This window comes from Acomys russatus, chromosome 7 (assembly GCF_903995435.1).
Source record: "Acomys russatus chromosome 7, mAcoRus1.1, whole genome shotgun sequence".
NCBI classification, from domain to species: domain Eukaryota; kingdom Metazoa; phylum Chordata; class Mammalia; order Rodentia; family Muridae; genus Acomys; species Acomys russatus.
In genome coordinates, this window is record NC_067143.1 from 57,607,862 (window position 1) to 57,621,309 (window position 13,448).

Genomic DNA, 13,448 nt, shown 5'->3' on the forward strand with positions numbered 1-13,448 from the left:
GGAGTGAGTGGGCAGGGACAAGCCAGATGTCAGTGTGTCTGGTTGCACTTAACTCCTCTACTGTGCCCAAGCAGGTCCCTTCATCATCGTAATCTCACTCTTGAGAGAAACCCCCAAAGCCTCAGAATGCCACTTCTTCCTTCCCTTGCAGTGTGTTGGTGTGTCCCTTGTCCAAGGGCATCCCTTGTCTGTCTGGTTTAGAACAAGCCAACTCTCATCTCTCCATCACAGAGAGTTACAGAGGAGAATGGGGTCCCATCTCATTTGTTTATGTACTTTATTGACCACGAGGGTAGTTCTGAAATTCAGCTTGCATCTCTTTTTTCCCGTTGGCCTCTGAAGCCCAGGAGCAAGTAGGTGAGGTTTTGTCTCTAAGATGAGGTCACAGAGATGTAGGAACATATAGAGTGTCCTCACCCATGGTTGCGCAGGAAACGTGAAGTGGAAGACATGCTGAAGGTCCTCAGCACTGGATCCTAGACAGGAGGCTTAGTGGGGAGCTTTGGCCAATGTTCCTGGGGCCAGAAGGAGAGCGCAGACCTTGATGAAAATTCAGCTGTTTTCCTATTGGAGGCTCCGGTTGTAACTTTGGAAGAGACTACAGATGGGGCAAAGCCAGCTCAACTTTCATCTCCTCCATAAACATTTTCTGAGCCAGAGCCTTTTCATCCTTTCCTGTTCCCAGACTCTCTAGCCTGTACTCAGTACTTATTCCCACCTATTGGGCTTCAGAACTGAGTCTTTGCCCGCTGGGCCAGGTGACACCTTCAAGACCTCCACAGGACTGTTTGGGTTTGTCCTCTGTCCGTCAAGTACAGTAACACCTTCTTTCCTTTATTTGTTCCGGTTTCATGGAAATGATTGGCATTTGTGCTGCTTCAGGCACTGATCCTAGAGCTGAGACTGGTTAATTCACATTGAAGGAAAGGGGAGGAAGAAAAGCCCCTTTGCCCCTGGGCTTTTTCCCTGTCCTGTCCCAGGGGTGGGACTGAGTCTAAGGCCCAGATTCCTTCAGACATGAAAGTGCATTTGCAAGGATATCACAGGAAAAGTGCTGTACAAACTGTGTTACGTATCTTTGAACCCAGACATCTTCCAAGTTCAACTCAGGTCTCAGTAGCTAAGGACAGTCTTTAAGTTCTTTTCCTGGCCTGGTATGAAAGGAAATAGCATCTTCTGGCCCTGAGAGAAAGAAAGGAAGCTGGAGAAAGCAGAGAGAGAGAGCTACAACCCTGGTAGCCAGCTTCTCCGAGTCAGCACCAGGGTGTGGCTTATTTACAGAGGAGGCTGTCTCTCAAATTCCCCCAACCATCGTCCTTGGACCTTACCTTTCCCTGTGGTGTGTGTGTGTGTGTGTGTGTGTGTGTGTGTGTGTGTGTGTGTGTGTGTGTACACGCACCTGCGTGGGTATGCGTGTTTGCCTCCATGTATCTATGTGCACTGTACATGTGCGTGGTACCCACAGGCACCAGAAGAGGGTGTTGAACCCCCTAGAACTGGAGTTACAGATGGTTGTGGGTCACAACGTGGGTGCTAGGAACTGTACTGGAAGAGCAACGAATGCTTTTAACCGCTGAACAGTCTCTCCAGCCCCACTTACCTCTCTTCATTCATGGTGTATATTAAATCCCAAGGGCACTGGACTCCCAGACCTACTCTGAAGGTAGAATTTTGTGTTTTAGACAACGTCCTCCTTACCACAGTCACTCAGTGTCCCAGTGTCACTCCAAGACACTACGAGTCCAGACCCTCCCTGGGGAGCCTCTTGTATGCTACACTGGAGACCGTTCAGAGCCATTGTACCCGTGTGCGGAGCGTGTAGGTCATAACACTACTCTGCCTTTCCTCTTCTCCTGTAGACTTGCCTTTTCTTCCTGCTTCCATCTCAGTAGCCCATGAGAGCTATGGAATATTGATTTTTCATTTCCTCTACCTCATCTTCTCCTTTGTGTCCCTGGGCAACCTCCCTGCTCTGTTTTCTCAGCTCACAGAGTGCTGTTATTCAGGGAAGCTGTGAGTTACACCGGTTCTCTGGCTCTTTCTCACTTCTCTATTCTATGTGTGAGACACACATGTACACACAGACATACACACAACACACATGCACACACAAGCATGCATATATATATACATATACATACATATATATATGTATGCACCACACAGAGAGAAACAGAAACATGTGTGCAACACAGAGACACATACAGATAGAGACACACTTGCATACACAGAAATAAACACATGCAACTTCAATAAACTCTGTCTGCCTCTTGGAAGAAGCCCCAGGCAGAAAAGAGCTCTCATACCCAGTTATAGTCTTTGCTTCCAACTGTTTTCCTGCTAGTAATTCTGGAGAGAAATTTTAGTAGGAATGAATTAACATGTAAAACATTTGTTGTGTGATATTCGTATTTGTGATTGATTTTTAGAATAATATTTATTGTATGTGTGTCTGTGTGTGCACTGGTGCTCAACCTCAACTGTTCCTGTCTACAACCTTTTCTTATGACACAGGGTCTATCCTTGGTCTGGAACTCTACAAGCAGCCTAGGCTGCCTGGCCATTGAGTACCAGGGGTCCTCCTGTCTCCATCTTCCCATTGCTGGGATCAAGAATGTGTGCTGCCACACTCAGCTTTTATTTTTGGTTATAGAAAATTAAATTAAAAAAATTTTAAAGGTGCTGGAGGTTAAACTCAAGTTCTTTTTTTACTTTTTACTTTAATTTAAATTTTAAGTTAATTTATTTTCTGTATGTGAACATTTTTGTCTGTATATTATGTATTGTACCACATGCATGCTTGATACCTGGAGAGGTCAAAGAGGATGTTGGATCCCCTGCAGCTGGAGTTCTAGAAGGTTCTTAGCTGTGGGTGCTGGGAGTCAAGTCCAGGTCATCTGCAAGAACAGCAGGGCTCTTAACTGCCGAGCCACAGCTCCAGACCCCGAACTCAGGTTTTGTATATTCAAGGCAAGCACTTTACTGACCGAATTTGTTTTGGAATTTGGAATAAGTGCCTTCCTTCCCAGTTAGATTCTCAGGGATTGAGATTTTGCTTCTGCCTTTAAAAAGCAGATCTCTCAGTAATGCCCTCTCCAGCCCACTCCCTCTCCCTTCTGGCAGTCCCTTAGTGGATAGGAAAAACTGAATGTGAAGTATGAATCTCTCCAGATTTCCCGTCTAAAGAGACCGGAAGTTAAGTAGCCAGTTCCGTTTATTTTAAATTTAAATAAGTGTGCTCCAGAGGTTGTTAGTTCTGCAGACAAGGGTGCGGACAAAATTTTGCTATGATAATGCTACAACCAGAACCTGCTCTGCACAGGGAGTCTGCTTAGCAGAAACCCAGGAAGAAAGTGGCCAGGCCACAGTGGCTGGGCCCAGTGCTGGCTGCAGACACAGGATTGTTGCCTGAGCAGGATCAAGTCCTGAGGGGAAGCACTCAGTGGCTGTCTCACACTGGCCTGTAGCTTGCCATGGAGCCAAGGATGGCCTTGAACTTAGGAGATTCCTAACCTCTGCTTCCTGAGTGTTAGGATGACAGGCATGTACCAGCGTGCCCACCTTTAGATGATGCTGAGGATTGAACCCAGTGCTTGGTGCATGTTAGGTAAGCCCTCTGCCAACTGAACCACATCCCAAGACCACTTTTTGCACTTTTTGTTACATAAACAGTACCACTAACTAAAGAGCACCCCAAATGGTCCATGCTATCACCTGTTAGTCCTACTAACTAGTCCTTGGCCAGAATGGTATAACATGACTTGGCTGAAGTATGGACCTCTGGATCAAACTTGAAAAGAAAGATGAATAGCAGAGAGAGAAAAGGAGCTTGGTACCATCACCCCCTTCTGGTTTGTGTACTGCAGGGTACTTGCTGCTCTGTGCCAGTCCCTCTTACACACACAGGACAGCTGAGCAGGCTTAAGGCTCTGTTCTAGCTCCACAGTGCCTCCACTTCTAGATGAGGGAATGGCCTGGCTACACTAATGGACAGCCAATTTCATCACTTAAAAGCATTTCCTGCCTTCCTGACCTCCCCTAAATCATTAGATACAAAGAAACTTTAACACTGTGGATTTCTCTAGAAGAAACTATAATCCACAGCAGCTGCCTTCAGACTGCACAGTCTTTGCACACTTGGAAGTTTCGTACCAGACATATGTCTGCTTGGTATGGACTGTGTTGAGTGTGACAGGTACAAGTGACAGCCTGTGATAGCAATCTTAGGGTGCTATGTGGATGATTAGTGACCAGGAGGCTATTTGGGATGGATAGGGATGTTCAGCATGACAGCATCTGAGCTGTAGAAAGGAGAAGCGTTTCCAACATGTCTTGGGTCTGTAAATCCCATTTTCACATGATTCTTTCATAAGACAGTCTCAAGGAAGGAAAGGAAAACACATGCACATATTTACTCTGCCTCTTCAGCTATTCACCAATCCCCGAGAGACAGCTCAGCTGTCCCTGTCACTTTCCACTAGAGACATTATTTTAATTCAGGTTATTGACTAGATGTTTAGCATACAGACTGTGCACTCTGAGTTGAAAACAAAAAAAAAAAAGTAACCTTTGGTACAGCCTTATTCTGAGCCTGTTGGTGGTGAGACCTATAATGCCAGCTACTGGGGCTACAAGGGGGTAATGTAGAAGGATCACAAATTCAGGGCCTTGGTGGAATTGGAACTAAGTTTAAGGGCATCCATGAACATGTGTGAGAGCTTATCTAAAAGTAAAAAGTAAGCTGAGATGTTAAGTTCAGTTAGTGGAACATTTATGTAGCATGTGGGAGGCCCTGACTTCATGCCCTGGCACCACATATAAAAAGCAGTTAAACAAATAACCAGCATTGTGTGTAATGACTGCTTCTTTCTCCTTATTAGGACTGACTCGGATAAGACAAAATTTAAAGAGAACATTATAGAAACTTCTAACTCAAAGCTTATAGATGAAGACTAGACTCCATTAGCAAAGTCTAGTGTGCTGTTATCAGGATCTAACCTTCTTTCAACTATTATCTCTAATTTATGGTAGCTCGTCTTTAATTTTTTTTTTTTTTTTTTTTTTTTTTTTTTTTTTTTTTTTTTTTTTTTTTTTTTGTCAGCAATATTTACTTCAGAAGTGAAGCCTCATGGGCCTGGAGAGATGGGTCAACAGTTAAGAGCACTTGCTGTTCTTTCAGAAGGCTGGGATTTGGTTCCTAGCATCCATATTGGGTGGCTCACAGCAACCTGTAACTCTAGCTTAGAGGATATGATGCCCTCTTCTTCTGGCTTTTGTGTGTACCCTTAGACATGCACGCATGCACAGACGCATGCAAATAAATAATACATTTTTAGAAAGAAATCTGGTTGCTGGCCACCATGTGGAACAGCAAAAGGCACAGTCTCTGTACTAACTCAGGTACCAGTCACAACCAACACAATCCCTTGCAAGCAGACATACCCAGTCCCACAAGTCTTTACAGTAGTGAAACCTATATTCTTATCATAAAATAATTTTGTCTGAACCAGTAAGAATTTGTGTCTCTATAGAGCTGCAAGCTAGTGGTAGAGAACTTCATGCAATTTAGAGAAAGAAGACATGTTTAGTTTGGTTTGGTTTTTGAGCCTGGGTCTCACTTTGCAGCCTAGGCTGGCTCTGAACTCAGCGGTAATCTTTCCATCTCTGCCTCTCACGTGCTAGAATTACAGACATCAGTCACCATGCCTAGCTTGAGAAAGATGCATTCTCCCTATCACAACAAATAGCCAACTATTTCAGTGTGGGACTATTATCTAAGGTAAATGCTTTTCTTCTTAAAGGAGCTCGTTCACTCAAACCTTCCCATCCTACCAGCCAGACAGGCCTTAAAGCACATTAGATCATGTAGAAGGTGCGTGGAAACCTTTCATCACGCTCTTGGATCACATGTTCATAAGTTCATTACCTGATACAAGTTGTAGAGAGCAGCTTTACGCATTGCTTACATGATGAGCACTCTGAGTTTAGGCCGAAAGGGAAAAGAAAGAAAGGACCCACAGACATAAGCTCTTCTCAAAGTATAGCAGTGCGCTGCTGTTCCAGGCGCAGGTTTCTGAAAGGCCCGCAGCTAATGAGGTTATAACTCTGCTGTGTCTGCTCTTCATTTAAGGCATAACTCAATCCGAAGACAACTCAACCTGTCCAACCCAGACTTTAATATCCAGCAGCTACAGAGGCAGGAGCAGCTGACGGGGATTGGTAGAATTAAACCAGAGTTGTATAAGCAGAGGTCCCTGGACAGTGACGATGGGAGGAGGAGTAACAGCAAAGCCTGCGGGAAACTGAACTTCATTTTAAAATACGACTGTGACTTGGAACAGCTCATCGTGAAGATCCACAAAGCCGTCAACTTGCCCGCCAAGGACTTCTCTGGGACCTCAGACCCTTACGTCAAGATCTACTTGCTTCCTGACAGGAAAACAAAACACCAGACTAAAGTTCACAGGAAGACCCTGAACCCCATATTTGATGAGGTGTTTTTATTTCCCGTTCATTACAATGACCTTGAGGCTCGGAAGCTTCACTTCTCTGTGTATGACTTCGACAGGTTCTCTCGCCATGACTTGATCGGTCAAGTGGTGGTGGACCACTTCTTCGACTTGGCTGATTTCCCCAGGGAGTGCATCCTTTGGAAGGATATCGAGTATGTCACCAACGTGAGTCTAGCATTCCTTCATTTGAGGGAGGGGGAGGGGTTGCTTCTTAGTTTGCACGAAATCCGACTGCTTACACGCATTATGTTATTTGGATGCAAACTATAAAAATTTGCATTGATGTTCTTCTGTCTTTAGGGGCTCTTTGTGTCTTTGGAGGGATAGGTTTTCATCAACACTGACTTTGATATATACAAGAATAAAACGCTAAAGGAATCCCTTTCTTACTTCTCTTCCTTAGCTGTTCTCTATCAGTCCTCACGGCGTTTTCTCAAATGCTGTCTCAGGTTGTACTAACTGGGTCCTGGCATCCTGTTCACTGTATTCTACTGCGGAAAGTCCCCTGCCTGATTGACAGCACCAAGTCCTTGCCTGGGCTCCCCTACTGGCTCTTCAGTGCTTCCAGGATCAGCTCCCTAGTTTTCACCTTGAGCATGGGAGTTAGTATCATAATTCCAAATATAAAAGTCAGAAGCCAGAATTAAGTCTGGAAAGATGGCAAAACTGATCCGCAGAAGGTCAGACATCACTTTGGACTTAGGAGAGGAGGCAGAGATCCTGTGTAGCCATGTTTATATTTCAAACGTGGCATCCCATGGGATGCTTTTACCACACTTACATTCTTGTCACTCCTGCTGAACCGCTCTGAAGCTCCAGACTGAGGAAAACTAGACTTTACTGGGGAGCTGATGTTCTCAAGTTTTGTATTTCTTTCTCCTGATCAGATTCCCTGGGGTGATTAGTGTGCTTTGAAGCCAGCATTGCCCTCTTCACCTTGGCATCCAAAGGGACCAAGTGTCACTATCTTTGTCCTGCTCAAGCACTGGCGTGACTTGTGATTGAGCCTTGAGTGAGTCAAAGACTCACTCTGCCCAAGAAGAGGACCCCCCACATCTCTTACCCAGGACCAAATACCAACCCCATGGTGCGCTGCAATCCTCAGACACGTTCAAGACCTGGGGACTCCCTCGCATCTTTAGTAGTTGTCTCCGAGAGCCCTAAAGGACCCATGCTAGCTTTTTCATGTTATTCACATAAGGAAAGTGTGGCCAGGGTCGAGGTGGCCTCCTTCACATCTGGAAGGAAGAGAAGGTGTAGGAAATAGCAGTAGATAAAGCTAAAGTGATGTGGGCTGATGGGGGAGGAAACAAACCTCTTCATCTTGAAAAGCTGTAACATTTGGAAACTTAAAAATGGATGCTGGGGAGAGCAAGGATTATCTTCAAATCCCAGCTGCCAAGATCGGGAGGGAGGCAACTGAGGAGGCTTAAGAAAGATGGGAAGGGGGTTGCGCTCAGAATGTAAAGTAAATAAATACATTAATTAATGGAAAAAACGTGTGGAGAAACATCAGCATTGCTGTGACTGTTGAAACAGTAAAAACAAACAAACAAAAATAGTTGGCTGCTCATAGTAAGATATGAGTGTCCCCAAGTTAGCACATTCTTCTAGGGCATTTACCAGATCCGTGTGGGTATAGAACCTTCGGGCATGATGCTAAGGTGTGATGAGGTCTGATCTCAGGGCCAGATGGGGAGAAAGGCGTTGTTCACACCGGCCAATCTTTGTAATGCTCTGGCAAGTGGAGTCATAGACTAGGCGGAGAAGTGCCATGGAGCTCAGTGGGGATCTTCTGAAGTTGCCATCTAGGGGTTTTGTGGAGAGAGCAGCACCATATGCACAGGTGCAGGCCACAGTGCAGGCGAGGCAGGTCCCTGGTGGAAAGGTCTCCTCTAAAAGGTTCTTGCAGACAGGAGTAGAATGGCAGGCAACAGAGACCTTCTGGCCTCAGGAGCAATACCACTGCAGCCCTCTCCCAGAACTAGGAATTTCTGGATCATTGTTGGAAATTTCCGAATTGCAAAAGAGTCATCGAGAAGCATTTACCCAGGCTTATGATAGCCGTAGGAGAGGGGCGGCCCTCTGAGTGGAATTAGACTGCGTCATAGTCGGCGTCATAATTGTTGATGTGACTGTGTCCAGAAACTGAGCACAGTGGTCTGAGATTCGCTAAGGTTTTTCTTTTATAATGAAGAAGCGTGAAATTCCCTATGTATAATATAATTTATACCAGCAGAACAGTGAATGAATATTTAAATGAGCAGGCATGAACACACAAGCTGAAGAAGACAACACACCAGTGCTTTCACTGTTGGTGTCCTGTGCCCATAACCCCTTTCACTACCCTGAGCTTTACTTATATTGTGACACGTGTGGGTTGAAGTTTTATTCCTGCTTTTCACAGCTCTTCTTTAACTTAGCCTTTTTTTTACCCTCAACCTGAATTATAACATTTAACAATAGAGAGGAACGCAGGGAATGTGGTTTGTGTATTTTAACTGTATGTGACAGTCCACTGTTCTAACACATGACAAGTTAGCATTCTTTCTGGAAATATATATATTTTTTAAATTTTGTTTGTGTTTTGTTTGCATGCATGTCTGTGTCTGTAACCTTTGGAGGTCAGAAGAAGGCATCCGGTCCTCTGGAGCTGGAGTTGCAGGCAGCTGAGAGCCACCATGTGGGTGCTGGGGATTGAACCTGGGCTGGGGCCCCTGCAAGAGCCTCAAGTGTTCTTAACCACTGTTAAGAACGGAGCTGCTGTTCCATTGTTCTGTTGACGGCATTCAGGCTTTTGTGATTCTGAATAACATAACACAGGATGCTTTTGTGTCCATCTGTTGGTTCATAGGCGCCACCGTTTTCAGGTGTTCAACATTTCCAAGTAGTTACAAGGCCATTTCCACAGCGGCTCCTCAGATAGATTCCCCCACCGCTGCTCCTCCACCTCACCAGCTCTTGCTCTCCTCAGGCTAGGTAACGTGTCTGTGTGTCCACGCGAAGCACCCTAAGACTGCGTTGTTTTCTTGGCAGCGGAGGTTGACCATCTTTTTATTGTTTATTCGTCATTCCAGCTTGCTTTCTTATGCAGTGCTGTTCCGCACACTCTTCTGCTGTTTTCTCTTCCGTGTTGACCTAGGTTCTTTCTATAATCTGTACGCAAGCCTGTGTTCGAGGCATTATAGTCTCATCTGTCAGTTCATGGGGGGGGGGGGTGTATCAACTCTGTGGCGACTTTTTTTTTTTTTTTTTTTTGCTTTATTATTTGCATGTGAAGGGGTGAGTGGGTTGGTGTATGTGCCAAGAGTGGAGGTCAGAAGCCAGCTGGGCGGAGTTGGTTCTAACTTTGCACCTAATTAGGGCAGGGTCCCTTTTTGATTTGCGGCTGTGCTTCATGCTCTAGGCTGGTCTCCCTTGAGCTACTGGATAATTCCGTGCCTGTCCCCTTCTCCCTGCAGGAGTATGATGCATGCCACTATCCAGCTCCTACAGGTAGAACTCAGGTGTCCAGGCTCATCGTTTACCCACTGAACTATCTGTCCAGACTCCATGGTGACTTTTGATAGGAGTTCATTCTTAAACCTACTCTCGTAAAGCATACCAATGTTTTCCATTGTAAGGTAGCGTTGGTGTGGCTCAGCTAGGAAGTCTTAGTATGTCGTGAATACATTTCTCCTGTGTTTTCTATCGGAAGTTTTAAAGTTTGTGGGGCATGTGTTTGGTTATGTATTGGAGATTGGGTCTCACCATGTGTCCCTGGATGACCATGAACTCAATATAGAGAGTAGATTAAGTTGGCTTCAAAGTTCTAATGATATTCCTGCCACTGCTGGGATGTCAGAAGGATGCTGCCTTGCATGGTCAGAGGTTTTAAACTTTTGACATCTTTATTTTTTGAAATAAAAATATAGTTATATCATTTTCTCCTTTCTTCTCCTCTAACTCGTCTGTGTACATCCCTACCACCAACTCTCCCTCTCTCAATTCTGGCCTACTTTTTAAATTGCTGTTATACATACACATACACGCACACGCACACGCACACGCACTTGTCTTCCCAGAATGGATTTTTTTTTTTATCATGTAACACAGAAGCATCTTGAATTGCTCTGCTCTAGCTCCCATAACAGGATCCCATAGGCTGAGAGGCTTAGCAGACATTGGTTTCTCACAGTTCTGGAGCCCAAGAAGTCTAAAGCCAAGGTGTCGACAAGGCTCACTTCTGATGGGGCTCTCTCCCTCCTTGCTTTCTCTTTGGCCTCATATGGTGAAGAGGGCCCGAGCTCTCACCTAAGAGGGAGCACACTAGCTCCACTATGGGGCCCCACACTCATGGCTTCATCTAAACCTAGCCACTGTTCAAAGGACCCACCCCAGTCCACCGTTACACTGCAGGACTGGACTCCAGCTCACTTTGTGGCACATCCACATTTATTTTTCTAGGTAGATAAGGCATTTCCTGGAGCATTTCCATATGGGGAGAATCTGTGTCTGGATTCTTTCTCCTTTCCCTTGTGCATCTTCAGATTGCATGGTTTGCCAATTACTCATAGTCCAGAATTCACCGCAACATCTAGAAAAGCAGATCTAGCCTTCTCTTAGTTTAGTTTTGGCTGATACTTGACTTTTTAATATAACTCGTAGAGCTGCAGTTTCAAACAGAAAAATTCTTTCTTTCGGGATCTTATATTATTGATACTTTACAATAACCAGATTACAGGAAAATACAGTTTTGTAAAGGTTAGTATTTTCTCCCTTTCATTTTCAATTTGTCTTAACCACGTGCTGATACAATTCTGTAGTCTGCCCAGGGACTCTGAATCCTCAAGTTCAACTGAAAATATTTTTTAATGCATTTGGGTTTTTGTTGTTTTTTAATTAATTTTTACATATACATTTATATTATTACACATATATAATAGATTACCTATATAACAAGAAGAACCATGACACAATCAGGAATTATATAGAGGTTACATTCTTGGTGTTTTATACAATAGATTAACTATTACAAGTAGAACCATGACACAATCAGGAATTATACAGAGGTTACATTCTTAGTGTTTTTGCTATTTGTATTTGACAGCCTTGAAGAAAATGTCTTTCCTATTTTGGTGCATCTAAATTTCTGAATGTAAATCAATCTCTATCACATATTGTCATTATCAACTTAAAACATCTAAAAACACCTTAACCCCTAAACAACTAAGCTTCATTGTAAAACTAAGCTACCTGGTCTTCAACTCCATCAGAGACTTGAGGAGGAATAAACTTGATTACCTGAGTATGCCGGGAGTGCAGGTTAGTAGCTTTCCAAATGAGAAGATGACAGAGACAGTTTGCTACCTGAATAGTCACCTAAAACTCTCTGTAACGTTGGAGCATCTTCTTCAGCCTTCTGGCCCAATATATCTGACAGACATATTTGTGAGGCAGGAACTATTGAGGACTTGCTTGCCCTTTTTAAGGCAGAATTCTGTCTGTGGTAGAAATGAGGACATTTTGCCCAGTGGCTTGTTTGCCACTTTTGAAGCCATCTCCATAAGGAGGTTCTTTGATGTGTGTCATCCTCTTTGAAGTAGGCTGGGTGTTGCCAGGAATTAACCTGTCTCATTGTCGGTGAATCTTTAAAATAATACAAACATTTTAAATGCCATATTCTGCATGTCTCTGGGGTTTTTGAAGACCTTACCTAACTATGCTGCCTTATCTTTCTATAGAGTCATATCTATCTGTGGCACATTTGTACAGCACCAACATTGCATTACGTGTTGTGGTCTAGAGGGGTTTGGTAGAGCATTGGCCTAGCATGGCAAAGGTTCCTTCCTGTCTGATTTGGGAGAGAATGGGCAGTGTAAGAGAAGTTTACATCTATCTATTCATAGTGTTCTTTCCTTTTATATAGTCTTTATTTAAAGTCTTGCCTTCAGGTGTTGTGGTTCTACATAAAGGTCTTGTTAGACTCTTGCTAGATTTGTCATTAGATACCCATTTTTGTTACGTTAAATGTTAACTTCTAAAACAGCGTTTCTGACTATTACAGGTATATAACTGAAACTTTGTGTGTTTGTCTTTAAAAATTCTTAATTCCTATAGGTGCTTCTGCATTCTCTTTGTAAATAACCTATCATGTATGAATTATGATGGCTTTGTTGCCTTCTGGTCTATGCTTTTTATTGCTTAGTCCCTCTGGTTTTTTGTTGTTGTTGTTGATTAATATACGAAGTAGGATATCCAGGAGGGTATGAAACAGTAAATATTAGAACATGCATCTTTGACTTGTTCCACATTTTAGTAGAATGTCCTTATATTCCTATAGCGTATAGTTTTTCCTAGAGGTATTTTGTAGACGCCTTCATCCTATTCAGGTTGCATTCCTCTGCCAAGGATGGTATCTCACACCCTCAATTCCAGCACTCAAGAAACTGAAGAAAAAAAAAAATCATGAATTTGAGGTCAACTTGGGTTGCATAGTGAAACCCTGTTTCAAATAAGAAGTGTACTGAACTCAGAACCATTATGAATGGTTGTCCCTTTCTCAAATGCTATGATTTGAGAGGCCCCTTTAATCTACTATTATGATCAATTATGTTCATCAGTTTCCTCGTTTTCATTCACACTTCTGTTCGTAGATTAATCCAAACTTGCCATGATGCGCCGCCCTTTCCGTGCGTTGCTGAGTTCAGTTTGCTGGTGTGCTGCGTTGATGCTTGTGAGTTGTGCATGGAGTGCTGTGCACTCTTCCTGTTTGCTCTGGAAGCTAGGAGCCTGTACTTAAGATCAGTTGGAGGACTACTTTGGACCTTCCATTCACTCCTGCTTGGTGCCCCTGGAGGTCTTGAGGTTTTTACTTGTCTCTCTTCATGCTGTAAAAGCTCCCGTGGTGTCTGGCTTCTTCTGAGGGTCATACAACACAGAAATGAAGAGAACGGA

The 13,448-nt window shown here is 43.8% G+C and overlaps 1 protein-coding gene across 2 annotated transcripts in view; it reads left to right on the forward strand.

Moving 5' to 3' along the window:
* Syt9 (synaptotagmin 9) overlaps positions 1-13,448 on the forward strand; it is a 178,689-nt gene that overhangs the window by 54,454 nt on the left and 110,787 nt on the right. For both annotated transcript variants that reach the window (XR_007830934.1, XM_051149171.1), the window contains exon 3: positions 6,131-6,677. Coding sequence is in view for 1 of the 2 variants with exons in the window: in XM_051149171.1 (XP_051005128.1) it covers positions 6,131-6,677 (547 nt within the window). In the remaining variant the exon portion in view is untranslated. The remainder of the gene's footprint in view (positions 1-6,130; positions 6,678-13,448) is intronic.